Source organism: Geotrypetes seraphini, chromosome 6, assembly GCF_902459505.1.
Source record: "Geotrypetes seraphini chromosome 6, aGeoSer1.1, whole genome shotgun sequence".
Lineage (NCBI taxonomy): Eukaryota > Metazoa > Chordata > Amphibia > Gymnophiona > Dermophiidae > Geotrypetes > Geotrypetes seraphini.
In genome coordinates, this window is record NC_047089.1 from 61383485 (window position 1) to 61402533 (window position 19049).

The following is a 19049-nucleotide window of genomic DNA, read 5'->3' on the forward strand; positions in this document are numbered from 1 at the left end:
GGACAGGGCTCAACAAGGACCTTGGCTTTTTTCACACTATAAAGAAACTTAAACTGCTTTGATACCTCTCTGTCTCCTACTTAACAAAGACTTTGGCTTGGTTACCCACTGCAAATAAATTTAAACTGTTTTGTCACCTCTGTTTCCCAACTACCACTGAAATGCTTTTCATGTTTCCCTTATATATATACTGATTTTGCCAACATTTGCTTATTTCTGATCTGATGAAGAACAGGGGATTACCTTTGAAAGCTAATCATAAACTACATTAAGTTCGTCCAATCCAATAAAAAATGTATTTTTTTTTCTTTATGTTTTTGTTTTATTTCTAAATATTATCTTGAAGAGTGGACTAACATAGCCACCACACCTTTTCATTCAAGTTGGGATATAGGAAAGTCTGTGCACAATGGATTCCCAAATAGCTTACTAATCTGCACAAGCAACAGGGTGTGGAGGTTGCGAGATGGTATGAAGATGTTCCTGAGATGGTATGAAGAAGATCCGATTATTCTGGTGAGAATTGTCAACGGTGACAAGACATGGAAGCATACTGCGATCCGAAGAGCAAAAGACAAAGCATAAAGGAAAGGAAGCGGTGCTCGCTTGGCTTCGGAGCAGCTGAAAAACTTCTTCTCTGCAGGAATGCAGAAGCTAGTTGAATGATATAACAAATGTGTTGTCTTGCATGGGGACTATGTGGAAAGTTCTGTTAAATCCTTTAAATGTATTTTGCCTTTTCTTTTTGATTTTCCCTTATATTTAAAATTTTAAAAGAGTAGTTGTGTAGACTTTGAGACCTCATTTAGAATATTGTGTACAATTCTGGAGGCCGCACCTTCAAAAAGATATAAAAAAGATGGAGTCGGTCCAGAGGAAGGCTACTAAAATGGTATGTGGTCTTCATCATAAGGCATATGGGGACAGACTTAAAAATCTCAATCTGTATACTTTGGAGGAAAGACAGGAGAGGGGAGATATGATAGAGACATTTAAATACCTATGTAATGTAAATGCACATGAGTCGAGTCTCTTTCATGTGAAAGGAAACTGCAATGAGAATGCATAGGATGAAGTTAAGGGGTGTTAGGCTCCGGAGTAATCTAAGGAAATACTTTTTACAGGAAGGGTGTTAGATGAACGGAACGGTCTCCCAGAAGAGGTGGTGGAGACAGAGATTGTGTCTGAATTCATGAGGGCCTGTGATAGACACAGATCTCTCGGAGAGAGAAAGAGATAATGGTTACTGCGGATGGACAGACTAGATGGGCCATTTGGCCTTTATCTGCCATCATGTTTCTATGTTTCATATAGTACACAATATAGTAAGATAGCTTCCAACGTGCACATATTGATGATTTGCCTGAGAGAAGTAGGTGATATTGTGAAAGGCTATGAGCAAAGGCTTGCCTCTTTAGAACAAGTAAAACTCTGAAAAAGTGTAGACAAACTCGAAAGTATAGTGTGGATCACATAAGAAGGGAGGGGTCTAGTAAAAGCTGAGGAATTATATAAAGCCAGTCTGCAAAGCCTCGCCTTGCTGATGGGTAATTCTATGGAAACAAACCAAAATGCTAAAAAGAAATTCTAAATATTAATATGTCTAATTGTCCTTTTAAAATGTAGGCATTATTTAATTTTATTTTATTATTATAATACTAAGACTGAAGAGCCTGTTGATATTTGAAACTTATCTTTTTCGCAGTTAAAAATTTTGAATAATTCTTGGCAAAATTTAAAACAAACTAACATCCTAACTCACAACAAAATCACAACTTATGTATGTCATTGCATAAAAGATTAGGCTCAATTAAAATGTTGATTCAATAGAATCCTTAATATTAGAAGTTGCACAACAAACACTCATGAATGTCCCATGCATCACAAATTAGCCCAAGTCATTTCTCTCCTGTCTGCAATAATGGGAACTAAAGCACAGTTACTTACCATAACAGATTTTATCCAGGGACAGCAGGCAGATATTCTCACTGATGGGTGACGTCACCGACAGAGCCCCGCTATGGACCACTTTAAAAGTGCATCGCCACTTTAAGTCTTTAGAAAGTTTGCAATAGCCCACACCGCACAGTTAAGAAGCCAACCCGGGGAGGTGGGTGGGTTGTGAGAATATCTGCCTACTGTCCCTGGATAACACCTGTTAGGTAAGTAACTGTGCTTTATCCCAGGATATTTCAAACTATTATTTAAATTTATATCATGCTTTATGAAGCAGCTTATAATACTTTTAAAAGACACAAGGGGAATCTCAGAATGCCACTTGTCTGCTTGTTGGTTCCTGCAGCACAATGTGGCAGCACTCGTCACTGGCTCATCCAAATGTGCCCTCTATTCTAATCTCTTTTTTATATTCTTCAGTTTCTAATTCTAATTTTTCATACTGTTTCCTGTGCTCTTTAATAAATAAATAAATATACTAATATCTTTAAAGTCATTTCCAAAATCTCAATTCATTGAATTTTTATCTCTTCCATATGTTTTCTCAGTCATTTCATTCATTTCAATAATTTATCATTCTTTCTGATTCATGTTCAAGTAATATACTGAACATTTCTTATCCCCTAAATAACTTAGCTTTGTGCAATGTCGCTGTTACACAACGCCCCACCAACGCGTTTTGTATCTTCCTCAGGACGGAGGAAGTACCTTAACTACAACAAAGCAAACACAGCAACATAAGAGTTATTGGGAGGGGAATGTCAATGAATAATTATCGGTATTATATCATTCCCTTCAAGTATTCACCAACTACATTTTATTCATTCGCTTTCTCAAGCTGCTTACAATATGTCATCTAAATAGGGCTGTGACATTCAGTTACTGCATGATATACACCCCCCTGATGACATCATCCATAGTATACCCAATAATACACTACTCTTCAGACAGAGTCTTCAAAGAACTTATCCAATCATCACAATCCACATACCAAACCAGTTCTTCAAGGAACTTTATCAATCATCACAATCCACACAACAGGCAAGTTCTTCAAAGAACTTTATCAATCACCACAATCCACAGACCAAACCTACCATATCCACCTATATTTATTCAGCTAAAGTTAGCCAATCACTGGTTTCATTCAATCCTAAAGGCTGCATGGTTTGTAATTAATGCATCCAACGGAGCTCTTTTAAATTTAGCGTCTGCGTGAGATTACCTCCTTCCCACCCTACCTCCACCATGTCTAACACCCGCCATTTCAGATCTTTCATTGAATGTTTAAATAGCTTCCAATGGCGTACTAGAGGGGCAGTCTCATTCTGGGTATGGACTAGAGAGCTGCACGGGAACAGGGACGACGGGAATCCCGCGGGCACCCCCTTCGGGTCACGGGGATCCCATGGGGACACCCCCTAGGGTCGCAGGAATCCCATGGGGACGCCCCCTAGGGTCGCGGGGATCCCGTGGGGACGCCTCCGAGGGTCGCGGGGTTCCTGCGGGGTTGGATGTACTCAGTCGCACGGCTCTTCTTCTCCCTACCTGCTCTGCTTGCAGCACAGAGCCGAACGGAAGTCTTCCCGACGTCAGCGCTGACGTCGGGAAGACTTCCGTTCGGCTCTGTGCTGCAGGCAGGGCAGGTAAGGAGAAGGAGAGTAACCTCGTGGTTCGAGTGGCTACCAAGGGAGGGGGGCAGTCTGCCCCAGGTGCAGTACAGCCGGCCAGGTCCCCTTACTTTTGTGGCGCTTACCTGACCGACCGACAACAGCCCCGGTCCGACAATCCTCCCTGCCCTGTAGCCGCGAATCTAAATTACCTTCTTACAGCAGCTGTAAGAAGGTAATTTAGATTCGCGGTTAAGGGCAGGGAGGTTTGTCGGACCAGGGCTGTTGTCGGTCGGTCGGGGAAGCGCCACAAAAGTAAGGGGACCTGGCCGGCTGTGCTGCACCCGGGGCGGGAGAGATGGAGGGGGAGAAGGACGCTGAAAGCACTGGAGAAGACAAAGGGGTGGAGAAGGACGCTGAAAGGCCATGGGGAAGACAGGCCAGGGGGGGAAGGACTCTGAAAGCACTTGTGGAAGACAGAAGAAGGAGAAGGACGCTGAAAGCACATGGGGAAGACAAAGGGGTGGAGAAGGACGCTGAAAGGCCATGGGAAGGGTGGGGGGGGAAGGACTCTGAAAGCACTTATGGAAGACAGAGGGGGAGGATGCTGAAAGCACATGGGGAGGACAAAGGGGTGGAAAAGGACATGGGGAAGATGGGGGTGGTGGTGGTGGAGAAGGACGCTGAAAGGACATGGGGAAGCAGAGGGGGGGAGAAGGACGCTGAAAGGACATGGGGAAGCAGAGGGGGGAGAAGGACACTGAAAGCACATGTGGAAGACAGAGGGGGGAGAAGGACGCTAACAGGACATGGGGAAGATGGGGGGGAAGGACGCTGAAAGGAAATGGGGAAGAGAGAGTAGGGAGAAGACGCTGGCAGGGAAGAAGACAGATGCCAGACTACGGGGGGAGCGGAGGGAAGAAGATGGGTGCCAGACCAATTTGGAAGGGGGAAGAAAGGGAGAGGCAAAGTAACAGAGCAAATGGAAGATGCAGAAGGAAGAGAGACAGTGGATGGAAGGAATTGAATGAGAACATGAGGAAAGCAGAAACCAGGCAACAAAGGTAGGAAAAGAATTCTATTTCTTTTTTTTTTTTTTTTGCTTCAGGATAAAGTAGTATATTAGTTGTGTTGATAAAAATTTATAAACATTAGAGGCTCTGGTAGAAACCCGTTTATAAAGTATGTATTCTTCCCAATTAATATTTCCAAATTTAATAAAGTCTTTTTGCTTATTTGTAAATGGGTTTCTACCAGAGCCTTTAATTCAGTAGCATAATTAAATGAAATAACTATTTCTGAAGTTAATAGGGACGGGCGGGGACGGAGGGGATTCCTGAGGGGGATGGAGGGGATTCCTCGTGGGGACGGAGGGATTCCTCACGGGGACGGGTGGGACTTTGGTGGGGACGGGTGAGATTTCTGTCCCCGCGCAACTCTCTAGTATGGACCCGTGACTTATGCTCTGTTAATCTCACTTTTACAGGACGAATGGTCCGCCCCACATACAATTTAGGACAGGGACATTGGATGACATATATTACATGAGATGATACACATGTTGTCATATGTTTTGCTCTATATAGTTTGCCTGTCTCTGGATGGGTCCAACTCTCCCCTTCCATGGTATAGGGGCACCATTGACAGTTATTACATGCCCTGTAACCTGGCTGGGGCGTCCCTCTTTCTTTTCTATTTAGGAATTCTCCCAAATTTCTAGCTCTTCTGTATGCACAAATGGGAGCCTCACCTATCGAGGGGTTGATCAATTGGACTCTCATTTAATAGTGTTGAAATCCTTTACCCAGACCCCATTGGTCTATACCCAGATTTTTAACTATATACTCCATCTAGAAGTTTGATAGGTGGTATACCAAATTTTAAATAAATAAACTTGATGCTGGTTCTGGGTCTTTCCATAACATTAGCTTATGAAGAATTATGCACACTTCCAAGGAAATAAACAGAAATATCCTCATATTTGATGCACTTTCTGCGCAATATAAAGGTCATGTCTTTGAAGTCTTGACACTTTTGTAAAGTGAGAGTGGACAGATCTTGAAATATTTCAATCTAGAGATCATTGTATTTTATGGGACCTCCATTATGTATGGCTGCAAGAACTTATTCTTTTTACACCTATTAGTTAACGGCTATTAGTGAAAACAAGCAATAAGATCCCTGGACTGAATGTTATTCGGAGGACCTAAGGCTCTATGCACTCTATCCAGACATATGTCTGCAGGTGAGGAAACTGAAAAATAACTATCTTTCAAGATTTGATAACAAATATCACGCACAATTGCTGCATAGTTGTCATCTCCAAAACGCCCCTAAAGCGCAAGTTTTGGTGCCTTGCACGATTTTCTAAATCATAAATTTTTTCTTGGAGAGTCTACATTAAAGCAGTTGATGTATCCAATTGGATGACTAAGGGCCTGTTTTACAAAGCCGCACGGTAACAGCCCCGAAGCCCTTTAAGGGCTCCTTTTACCAAGGTGCGCGTTTTTAGTGGCAGATTAGCGCATGCTGCCCCCCGCACTACACGCCAAGAATTAACGCCAGCTCAATGGTGGCGTTAGCGTGTAGCGTGCGCTAAAACCGCTAGCACAGCTTAGTAAAAGGAGCCCTAAATCTCTATGGGCTTCGGGGCCGTTACTGCGCTGCAGCTGCTAGCGCAGCTTTGTAAAACAGGCCCTAAATCTCCCAATATCATGATCTTCAAGCTCACATTTTATTTCCTCTACTTGACTGCCAAGATCTTCAAAACCAGCCTAAAGGTCCTGTATCATGGCAGGGCCTTCAGTTCGCTCATACTGTATGTGCAGCTGAATCTTTTTGAAGCGCACATTACAATTCCTGCAGCATAAATTTAAGGTCCCTTTTACTAAGAGGTCCTGACTTATCTGAAGTATTTGGGTCATCTGAATTATTGGTGAAACTAAATTCACAATGTTCTGGCTGCAATATTTCCATATCAGTCACACCACTTGGCCCCACAGCATCATCACAGCCAACAGCCCAAAAATATAGTTTGATCTTGCTGGGTCATTTTTTTTCAACAGTAGGACCAAGGGCAATCTTCAGTATCTCACTATGCTCATCTTAGCTGCCAATAATAAAATTTGTGGCACATTCATTGGTGATATCCCTCCTACCAGCTGTTGGGATGCTAAACCCAGTATACACATCCCTTTATTTTGACTGAAATCTTCTCCAGTCCAACGGTGGATATAGTCTAAAATTCATATCCAGAAATTCTGTATACTTGGACAGACCTGCCACCTGTGTTCTATAGAACCAAGTTGCCCATAATTTCTCCAGCATAGCCCCATATATTCAGATGTAATAAGTAACATTCAGGAAGGTGTCCAGTACACCCTGTGAATGATCTGTTATTTAAGTTGTCAATTTGTAATAAGAGAGCATTAATAATAATAATAATAGTTTATATACCGCAGGACCGTGAAGTTCTATGCGGTTTACAATGATTAGAAATGTTACAGATTGAGTAGAATTAACATAGTTAAAATCTATTGTTTAACAGCTCTAGAGATCAGTTATTGTGGGAGAGATTATGCAGATCAGTTTCCTATGTACTTTAAGAACAGATATGTTTTTAGGTGTCTCCTAAATCCCCATAGGTATTGGCAAGCGTAAGTAATTGTTTCAGATCATTGCCCCATAGTGCTGCTTGATAAGAGAGAGCATAGTGTATATCGCAGTCCAGAAGTCCTCAGGGACTGGCATCCCCAACCAAATTTCCCACTGTCATTCTACAGAGATTGTTGATATTGAATGGCAACACTCTAATGCCGCATAATCTTTGATAACTTCTTGTAAATTTGGGACGTAAACAGCACTATTTCAATCTCTTTAGGGTCTCTTTCAAGGTGCCCTTGTACATAATGCTTATGAAGAAAGTCTCCATTTTGAAAATATTGAAAAAACGGGATTCTCTGGTGTAACAGCTCTTGAAGAGATGCATTAGATATAACAGACCCTTGTACCATCATATCTTTACCGGTACATCTGGTTAAGCCTACCTCCTCCAATGCTATCCTAACTTGTAACCCATTCTGAGCTCCTTGGGAGGACAGGCTAAAAATTGGAATAAATACATAAGTTCTGCAAAATCTTTTACTTTGACATTAAACAGCAATGTTTCAATCTTGTCTATGTTAGTTTTAAATCCCAAAATCTTACCATAGTGGTGCAGTTCTTCTAAAAGAAAATGCAGGGATTTTATTTGGTTGTGCCATAAAAATTAAGGTCCAAAACCATCTCAATGTCCTTGATGTTCCTTTAATTTTCTTTTAAACTTTTTTTAGGCTTCAGACTAGCCATTAGGTGCCATGCATTTCTATGGTCACCAAACAAACTTATGGCAATGGCATCCTCATTAGCCCCATTATATATTTTTTCACATTTTTCTTAAAGTGCTCAGTGCTATTTTTCTTTAGTGTCTCATATAACTTAATTCTTAAAATTATTATAACTTAATTGACTTATCTTAAGTCAATCTTGTCTCATACTGTCTTCGGGGAGGAACCTGTCATTCCGACATGTTTCGCGTTCTGGCTGTTTCAAGAAAAGTCCCCTAAAACCATGAAAAAGTAATTACCGTATTTTCACGCATATACCGTACACCCGTGTAAAACGCGCACACGGGTATAGTGCGCGGGAAACTGAAATTTATGTAAACAAATTAATATATAGCGCGCAAACGCGTAAACCGTGCATGCTGCTCCTTTAATTAAAACCTCCTGCAGTCCCGACTCTCCTCTCGCAGCTCTGCCCCGAATCGCGGCCCTGCTCCTGCCTTGACATCCCAACTCTCCTCTCGCCGCCCTGCCCTCTGCCCCGACTCTGCTTGTCCCCCCTTAAAGGTCTGCCTGTCCCTCTTGAAGTCCTGTCCCCCCTTGAAGTCCTATCCCCCCTTAAAGGTCTGCCTGTCCCCCTTGAAGTCCTGTCCCCACCTTGAAAGCCTGATGCCCCACCCCGAAGGGCCGCTGCCCCCCCACCCTGAAGAACTGCTCGCAGCCCCCAGATGTCCGATTCATCCCTCAGCCCCCCCCCCCCGCACGGAGAAGCAGCCTACCGTTGGTTCCTGATGCCAGTGAGCACTGCTGCTTCCTTTGCCGGCGGACCCGCCCCTTCTCTGAGCCCTGCGCTGCTTCCTCTGCCGCGGTCCCGCCCTTTCTCTGACATCAGAGAAAGGGCGGGACCGCGGCAGAGGAAGCAGCGCAGGGCTCAGAGACGGGACGGGACCGCCGGCAGAGGAAGCAGCAGGGCTCACTGGCATCGGGAACCAACGGTAGGCTGCTTCTCCATGCGGGGGGGGGGCTGGGGGATGAATCGGACATCGGGGGTGCGAGCGGTCCTTCAGGGTGGGGATGCGAGCGGTCCTTCAGGGTGAGGCATCAGGCTTTCAGGGCTGGGGGATGAATCGGACGTTGGGGGGGGGGAACTATGTAAAAAAAAAAATTGTACAATGCGCTCACGCATATAACGCGTGCGTTATGTGCATGAAAATACGGTAGACTCCAGCATTTGATTTTAAATGTAAGTTTTAAATCTCTTTTAAGAAGCAACCAGGTTTAAAAACATATAATAAACCCTTACCCCTTTTCAAACTTGTTCGCACCATCCCAATCTGTATAATGCTTATTGAGATAAGATGGCCATGGCATTTTTTTGTTACCTTTTAAATACTTCCTCCCCACTGATGTTTCTTGAAACAGCCAGAAGGCGAAACATGTCAGAATGACAGGTCCCTTCCCGATGACAGTACGAGGCAAGACTGACTTAAGATAAGTCAATTAAGTTATAATAATTAAGAATTAAGTTATATGAGACACTAAAGAAAAATAGCACTGAGCACTTTAAATAAGAAAAATGTGAAAAAATATATAATGGGGCTAATGAGGATGCCATTGCCATAAGTTTGTTTGATGACCATAGAAATACATGGCACCTAATGGCTAGTCTGAGGCCTAAAAAAAGTTTAAAAGTAAATTAAAGGAACATCAAGGACATTGAGATGGTTTTGGATTAGTTATGTTTTCAATGTCATACATTTGACTGCAGGAGATACTATAAAAATTAAGGTGTCATCAGCATACAATAAAATTTTGTAGGTAGTTCCATTGACTATTATGGGTTTAATGTCTATTGAGGCTCTAACTGCTGCTTCAAAGGGCTCTATCGCAATACCAATTAAAAGGGGGGCATGGGACACCCTTATCGTGTTCCTCTAGTCAGAACACCATTGATCAAAATAGAACTTTTACATTCCCAATACAGGGCTTGTACCCGTAGACCATATCTACCTCCTAACCCCATATAGCTCCACTCAACTCTATCAAATGCTTTTTTTGCTTCTATTGATATACATAATGCTCTCTCTTTAGTGAGTTTAATCCTATCAAATTAATTGCTCTTCTTATGTTGTCCCCCAGTTGCCTATTCTACAAATCCAGTTTGATCATGGTATATTAAACTAGGTAAAAGGATATCCAGCCAATTTGCTAAAATCTTGGAAAAAAGTTGCATATCATTGTTTAAGAGAGCAATCAGCTTGTAACTAGCACACTATGTAGCGTCTTTCTCAAGTTTTGGGAAGACTACAATGTTTGCCTTATAAAAAGAAGCTGGAAGGGTTCCAATCTCTTCAATCTCATTAAAGAGCTCTGCCAGTACCTCCAATACTGGCTCAGCCAAGATTTTATAATATTCACCCGATCTCTCCTGGAGATTTTTCGGATGGCAAATTTTTAATTGCCTGCAATACATTTTGGGCCATAATTGGGGAGGACAGTCCTGCCAAATCAGATTCTTCCAACCTTGGCAGCACCAATTTATGAAACATAGTAACATAGTAGATGACAGCAGATAAAGACCCGAATGGTCTATCCAGTCTACCCAACATGATTCAATTTAAATTTTTTAAACTTTTTCTTCTTAACTAATTCTGGGCAAGAATCCAAAGCTCTACCCGTTACTGTGCTTGGGTACCTATTGCCGAAATCTCTGTTAAAACCTACTCCAACCCATCTACACCCTCCCAGCCATTGAAGCCCATCCTCCACCAAATGGCCATATACAGACACAGACTGTGCAAGTCTGCCCAGTACTGGCCTTAGTTCAATTTTTAATATTATTTTCTGATTCTAGATCCTCTGTGTTCATTCCACGCTTCTTTGAACTCAGTCACAGTTTTACTCTCCACCACCTCTCTCGGGAGCGCATTCCAGGCATCCACCACCCTCTCCGTAAAGTAGAATTTCCTAACATTGCCTTTGAATCTACCACTCCTCAACCTCAAATTATGTCCTCTAGTTTTACCATTTTCCTTTCTCTGGAAAAGATTATGTTCTATGTTAATACCCTTCAAGTATTTGAACATCTGAATCATATCTCCCCTGTCTCTCCTTTCCTCTAGGGCATACATATTCAGGGCTTCCAGTCTCTCCTCATACGTCTTCTGGCGCAAGCCTCCTATCATTTTCGTCGCCCTCCTCTGGACTGCCTCAATTCTTCTTACGTCTTTCGCCAGATACGGTCTCCAAAACTGAACACAATACTCCAAGTGGGGCCTCACCAATGACCTGTACAGGGGCATCAACACCTTCTTCCTTCTACTGACTACGCCTCTCTTTATTCAGCCCAGCATCCTTCTGGCAGCAGCCACTGCCTTGTCACACTGATTTTTCGCCTTTAGATCTTCGGACACTATAACCCCAAGGTCCCTCTCCCCGTCCGTGCATATCAGCTTCTCTCCTCCCAGCATATACGGTTCCTTCCTATTATTAATCCCCAAATGCATTACTCTGCATTTCTTTGCATTGAATTTTAGTTGCCAGGCATTAGACCATTCCTCTAACTTTTGCAGATCCTTTTTCATATTTTCCACTCCCTCTTCGGTGTCTTCTCTGTTACAAATCTTGGTATCATCTGAAAAAAGGCACACTTTTCCTTCTAACCCTTCAGCAATGTCACTCACAAACATATTGAACAGGATTGGTCCCAGCACCGAACCCTGAGGGACTCCACTACTCACCTTTCCTTCCTCCGAGCGACTTCCATTAACCACCACCCTCTGGCGTCTGTCCGACAGCCAGTTTCTAACCCAGTTCACCACTTTGGGTCCCAATTTCAGCCCTTCAAGTTTGTTCAACAACCTCCTATGAGGAACTGTATCAAAGGCTTTGCTGAAATCTAAGTAAATTACATCTAGCATATGTCCTCGATCCAGCTCTCTGGTCACCCAATCAAAAAATTAAATGAGGTTCGTTTGGCACGATTTATCTTTTGTAAAGCCATGTTGCCTCAGATCCTGTAACCCATTAGATTCAAGGAAGTACACTATCCTTTCTTTCAGCAACACTTCAGTTATTTTTCTAACAGCTGAAGTGAGGCTCACTGGCTTGTAGTTTCCTGCTTCATCCCTGTGACCACTTTTATGAATAGGGACCACATCCGCTCTCCTCCAATCCCCAGGAATCACTCCCATCTCCAGAAATTTGTTGAACAAGTCTTTAATAGGACTCGCCAGAACCTCTCTGAGCTCCCTTAGTATCCTGGGATGAATCACGTCTAGTCCCATTGCTTTGTCCACCTTCAGTTTTTCAAGTTGCTCATAAACACTCTCCTCTGTGAACGGTGCAGAATCTACTCCATTTTCTCGTGTAACTTTGCCTGACAATCTCAGTCCTTCTCCAGGATTTTCTTCTGTGAACACAGAACAGAAGTATTTGTTTAGCACATTTGCTTTTTCCTCATCACTCTCCACATATTGGTTCCCAGCATCTTTTAGTTTAGCAATTCCATTTTTCATTTTCCTCCTTTCACTTATATATCTGAAAAAAAATTTTGTCTCCCTTTTTTACATTTTTAGCCATTTGTTCTTCCGCCAGACGTATCTCTCTCTTGGCTTCTTTCAGTTTTACCCTGTAGTCCTTTATGCACTCCTCTTCTTGGGTTTTTTTATATTTCATGAACGCCAACTCTTTCGCCTTTATTTTCTCCGCCACTAGTTTGGAGAACCATATCGACTTCCTTTTTCCTCTTGTTTTTATTGATTTTCTTCAAATAAAGGTCCATAGCCATTTTTATCACTCCTTTCAGCTTAGACCACTGTCTTTCCACTTCTCTTATGTCCTCCCATCCTAACAGCTCTTTCTTGCATTAAAGTCCGTGCGTTTGAAATCTAGGACTTTAAGTAACGTGCGGCCGCTCTCCACTTTAGCCATTATATCAAACCAAACCGTTTGATGATCACTACTTCCCAGGTGAGCACCCACTCGAGCATTAGAGATACTCTCTCCATTTGTGAGGACCAGATCCAATATCGCTTTTTCTCTTGTGGGTTCCGTCACCATTTGTCTGAACAGAGCCTCTTGAAAGGCATCCACTATCTCCCTACTTCTTTCCGATTCCGCAGACGGAACATTCCAGTCCGCATCTGGCAGGTTGAAATCTCCCAACAGCAGAACCTCCTCTTTCTTTCCAAACTTTTGGATATCCACAATCAGATCCTTATCAATTTGCTGCGATTGAGTCGGAGGTCTGTAGACTACACCCACGTAGAGAGAAGTTCCATCTTCTCTTTTCAGAGCGATCCATATCACTTCTTCCTCTCCCCAGGTCCCTTGCATTTCAATCGCTTGGATATTGATCTTTACATAGAGAGCTACTCCTCCACCTTTTTGACCATCTCTGTCCTTCCTAAAAAGATTATATCCTGGTATGTTTGCATCCCATCCATGTGATTCACTGAACCATGTCTCTGTGATAGCGACAATATCTAGATCTGCCTCTAACATCAGGATAGTGCTGAATGTTTTCTTCTAACATGAAGGTAGTGCTGAATGTTTTCTTCAGTTCCTGTAAATTCTGATCAATACAGAGTCTGGTAAAATAATCTAAACTGTTGAGCTATTTCCTCATAGGAACACTTACATTGTCCAGAAGGGATCAAAATTGTATATACCCACTGTTCACTCTCTTCTTTAATTGCTATGCTAGCAATTTGCCTGCTTTGTTCCCCTGTTCTAGAAAATCCCTCTTCAATTTCTTCATGGCAAACTCTATGTTAGTATGATCTAGCTCAGTAATCTGACGCTGAATATGTTTAATTCTATTTTTTAAGGAACATACTGATGCTCTTCTAGCTGAGTTTCTGATTTTATCAATCTATTACTTAACTTTTTAATTTTCTCTCCCAGATCAACTGCAAGGGTTGTTAATTATGAACAAACAGCTTTAATATCCGATTTATTCCCCACTCCCTCCCTCCCTTTTACAAAACCATGCAAGAGGTTTTTAATACCGATCAGTGAGCTGAATGCTCTGTGCTACTCCAACACTCTATGACTGTCAGAGCAGTGCAGAGCATTTGTCGTGCTGGCCAGCGTTAAAAACTTCTTGCATGGTTTTGTACAAGCAGGTGCATGATGTTGCATGGGCCTTCTTGTAAATTGCCTTGAACCTGTACTGGATAAGCTTGATTTAGAAATCCTTATTAGATCAGATCATAACCACCTCACCCTGGGAAACTCCCTAAGTCCCTACTTGTCCTGTTGTTAATTTAGAGTGTAAGCTCTACTGAGAAGGGACTGACTCTTAAATATGTTGTACAGCGCTGTAAATATCTATCAGCGCTATAGAAATGTTAATTACTGTAGTAGTAAAGAAACAAGAAAGAAGACAGGAGGCCCTGGAAATAGTTTAGAGCACAGGGAAGCACAACCAGAGATGAGGAATGAGATGATTAGACTAGAGAATGACACGGGTAACCCGCAGGAACAGGGAAGTCTGATTGCTGCAGGTACGGGGACAAAGTCATTCACTGCCCCGTAGAACGGTGAATGGCCTTGTCTCCACAGTAAAATATGTGCCGCGAGTTGCCTCCCTTTCCACCCCTCCTGGTCAGCAGCCCTCCTCATGATCGCATGGTCCAGCAACCTTCCTCCTCCCTCTCTCCCAATTGCCAGCAGCAAAAAACCCCCAACAAACCTATGACTCTCCTGGGTTGTGTTGGTTCCTACACACCTCCTGGAGCAGGCCTAGCAGACTGTTCATAGCTTCATGCAGGCAGGGCTGCTCCAACCAGAACCTTCTTGCCGTGGCAGCAAGAAGGTTCTGGTCGGAGCACCCCTGCTTGCATAAAGCTTGATAGGCCCACCCTGGGAAGCACAAAGGGGCCAACCTAGGCAGGGCCAGCATTAGGGGAGGGCAGACAGGGCAGCTGCTCTGGGTCCTGCGGTCCGGGCATCTCTTCCCCTCGTCGGACCATCTCCCTCCTTGACCCTGACCTTTGCTTTTCAGTTTTCCCTCTCCAAGCGGCCTGGACACTGCAGCCTTCTCACAAGTCATGTGCGGCTTCCCCAAAACTTCTCCTCTGATGCAAGTCGCCCAGGCGGAAACAGGATGTTGTGTTGGAGAAGAAATTTTGGGGCAGCCACACGCAACTTGTGATAAGGCTGCAGTGTCCAGGCCGCTCGGAGAGAAAACTTTGATTCTGAAAAGCGCCGCAAAGGTGATGGGAAGGGAGGGAGATGGCCCAATGAGGGGAAGAGGTTGAGTGGAGCTGAAGATAAGTGGAGAGGGTGAGGGGAGAGAGAACAGATGCTGAAGGAAAATGGGGAGGAGAGAGGGGGGAGCAGTTGCTGGATGGTAGTGGGGAGGGAGAGGGGAGTAGACCCTGTATGGAGGTGGGGATGAGAGAGAGGGGAACAGATGCTGGAAGGAAGTGGAGAGGAAAGAGGAGCAGACGCTGAAGGGAAGTGGAGAGGGAGGAGCAGACGCTGAAGGGAAGTGGAGAGGGAGGAGCAGACGCTGAAGGGAAGTGGGGAGGGGAGAGAGAGGGGAGCACATACTGGTTGGAAGGAGGGGATAAAGAATAAAGGGAACATGCTGAATGGAGGGAAGAGGACAGAGTTAGTGAGAAACTGGAAGGGGTGAGGGAAAGAGGTGGCAAGCTGTAGGTAGACGCAATGAAAGGGAAATTGAGGACTGGAAAGTAAGAAAGTAGAAGAGGTAGAAAACAAATGAGAAGGAAGAGCAGAAAAGAAAAGGAGAAGAGTGAGAGATATTAGAGCATTGGGTGAGGGGGAAGAGATATCAGATCTGAAGGGAGGAAAGAGATGCTAAAAACCACCTGGAGGAGGGAATGAGAGATGGAAGGTAAGAAGACAGAGATGCCAGACCATAGGGGGAGTGAAGGGAAGAAGATAGGTGCCAGACCAATGGGGGGGGGGAGGGAAGGGAGAGGCAGAGTTTCTGGTCAGATGCCATATGGAAGAGGCAGAGAGAAAGCAGACAGTAGATGGAAGGAAAAGAATGATGAGAAAATGAGGAAAGCAGAAACCAGACAACAGATGTAGAAAAAAATTATATTTCTTTTATTTGTTTTGCTTTAGGATAAAGTAGTATTGTAGCTGTGTTGATAAACATTTATAAACTTGCTAGCTGAAGATATCTTCCTCTAGTTTGGCAGCCAGAACTCTGATTTATAAAATGACAGTTATACAGAATATTTTTTCTTTTTATACTTTAATAAATAAGTTCAGTATAAAACTATTTGAGGCTTGTGCGGATGGGATCAGATGGTTTGTGAGGACAGGGACCAAGCTCGTGGGGCTGGGGCAAAGACGGTAACAATTTTTCCCCCCAGAAAAAAATGTGTCATTCTCCAAATTAGACAGAAAATGTGTCAAGTCTCCAGATTAGACAGAAAAAATCACCAGATAACAAAAGGTAAGATAAATGATTTTATTTTGAGTTTATTGAGGGGGATAATGGGATTTGATATACCGCCTTTCTTTGGAACAATTGAATTGAATTGTGTCAGTTTTGAGAATTTAGGTCTTCTATGTATATATTGCACTATAAAGGAGGAAATGTGAGGAGGTGCTTTATGTTTTTAAATATTTTGATGTACAGCCCTAGTAATTAGGTTTTGGCCAGGTACTAGTGACCTGGATTAGCCATCTTGAGAACGGGCTTCTGCGCTTGATGGACCATTGGTGTGACCCAGTAAGGCTATTCTTATGTTCTTAGACATATTATTCATTACTGAACAATGTTAATGTTACGCTTGCTCATTAATTTTGCATGCAAGTAATCATTAGAATTACTCATGACTTTTTAAAAGTAATAAATTACTGCTCAACTCTGTTAAACTACTTTTAAGGGGTATGCTGTAGCATGCACTGCAGTAGCTTTGTGCATTAGCCCCTGGGTGATGTCAGGCTGGGGAAAGAGCAAAAATTAGTAATAGGGTAAGGGGGGGGAGAAAAAGACTAGGTGAACAGAGTGTGGGAGAAGGGGGACCAGCTGGTTACCTATTTTTGCCAGTGGCCCACAGTGATTTATTAAGAGCTTTTTAGTAAGCTTTCTTCTTGAACAAGAATGGGGAAACAGCTCTAATAAAAGCTGGCTAAATCTTAAAGGTAAAGAAAATTTATGAAAACTTGTTTTGTTTTTTTAATTTAATTTATTTTACCATCAGAGCAGCATTAAAACTTAAGCAAATCAGATCGATTTTTGTCCTTATGCAAATTGCTTAAAGTAAACACAAACACCCAGTTAAGTGAGGACCTAAGCCACTACAGAAAGGCTATTCTCTCCGCTTCTTATGTCGGCATTAATTATTACAACAGCAGTCCTACGCGCTTTTTTTTCCCTTAGGGCCCAACAAAGGGCTAATCTTATCCAGTTTACGGTACATTAAATATGGTAAGTTTTTTTGTGTGTGTGTTTTTTTTTTTTTTTTTGGGGGGGGGGGTGTTTAGCTATTGTGAATTCTCCACCATCAGGGTCTTACAAGTGTACTGTTTTTGTTGTTGTTTTGAACACGTATGGTGAACACACTACCTACATACCTAAAAACAAAAAAAACCAAGTCCCAAAGACAAGTTTGAAGAACCACCAATAACTAGGAACATGATAGTCATCTAGTTTCAATTCTTGAGCAATAGCTATCAAATCCTGTTATTTCCTTTTCGTTTCAAAGTTGGTCGGGAGATATACAAACTAAAGAAGGAGAGCGATCATTGGAGCAGTGAGTCCAAATCACACGTTCTTTAATTTTGAGAGAGACAAGCAGTCAAACAAAACTTTCAGGATATCTTTTGCTTATCTGAATGACTAGAGCCTTCGAATGAAAAGTATGGAAGATCAGGACGTAAGAGCGAAGGGAGTACCTCAAAAAACTTTCCTCAGTACTAACGAAGAGAGAAGACAAAAACTCAAAAACATTTAGCATAAACAACTTTCTTCAGTTCTGATCTATCACCTGAAGTATACCTACGTTATACACTTCTTAAATCACATCACCGAAAGTTTAACGTCACATCCGGATAAATTCTAGATCATTTCCCTCTTTTTTTTCTCCACCATTTATCAATCTTCAAAGAGAAGGGGTGGAACAAAGAGCTCGGGTCAAGTCTAGACCAACCAGAAGTGAGATATTAGCATAAGCTGCTCGTAAGGGAGTAGCAGCTAGATCGGTGAAGTTCGCCCTCGACTCGGCCTCTTTGGGGATTCGAGGCCTCCGCTCTCGTTTGGCGTACATCTCATCTCGCACAGGTCGGCGCGTGCGCCGCCTGCGTCACGGAGCCGCCTCCTTCACCCTCGCTTCTGTTCGGGAGGTTCGCAGCAAGCGGCGGCAAGTGAGAGAGGCGCAGCCCCCTGCTGAGAGCCCGCGACTCGCAGTCATGGCCGAGAATGCCGGCTTGGAGAACCACCGTATTAAGAGTTTCAAGAATAAGGGCCGTGATGTGGAGGTGAGTTCCTGGCGCTCTTCGCGGTTTCCTCGGCGGTTGGTTCCCGCTGGCGCTGTGTGGGGAGGAGAGTGAGGGAATTTGGCTAGCCCCAAGCTTGGACGGCTCCCTTTTAACCGGCCTGTCCGAGTGAAGGTGTCTGGTTTCTTCTTTCGTCACGGCGGCACGGTCTGAGCCGGGAGGAGGGGCCGCCGCCCCTGCTACTTCCAACCGGCGACTTTCTTTTGCCAGGCCGCTCCTTTCCTCGTGGAGCTTAGGTGGGGGTCTCTGGTGCACTCTCGCCGTTTTTTTGTCGGTGTCGGACAGGCCTCGGGGTAGGTTTTATTCTCGGATGCCTTATTTTAAGGTGGGGGAAAGGGAGTGCCTGCAGGTTTGTTTAATTAGTAAAGGTTCTGTTCTGGTGTGGAGCTGGTGCCGGCTGGCTTGTATATTGAAGAGGGGGAGGGGCGGTAGGAAGCGCTGTGTTTATGTGGAGAACCCCGACCCTATTCATTCATCTTCTTTCAGTTTTAGTAGTGAGTCTCGGTTCTTTTACTCTTCGTCCAAGGTTTGGTGGTATTGTCGTGTTCTCTATTTTGCATGTAAATTACCCAGGGTGCCTGTCAAAAAAAAATCAATCAAATCTGAGTAGCTCTATGTGTTAGGCGTATAACGCTCATTTGGGCATTTTATACTGGGTAAAATGGTACACGGATTT

The 19049-nt window shown here is 43.4% G+C and overlaps 1 protein-coding gene across 1 annotated transcript in view; it reads left to right on the forward strand.

Moving 5' to 3' along the window:
* The first annotated feature begins 18032 nt into the window (after positions 1–18032).
* KPNA3 (karyopherin subunit alpha 3) overlaps positions 18033–19049 on the forward strand; it is a 251650-nt gene continuing 250633 nt past the window's right edge. Inside the window, exon 1 of the mRNA XM_033950092.1 lies at positions 18033–18355. Coding sequence (XP_033805983.1) covers positions 18287–18355 — 69 coding nt within the window. The 5' untranslated portion in view covers positions 18033–18286. The remainder of the gene's footprint in view (positions 18356–19049) is intronic.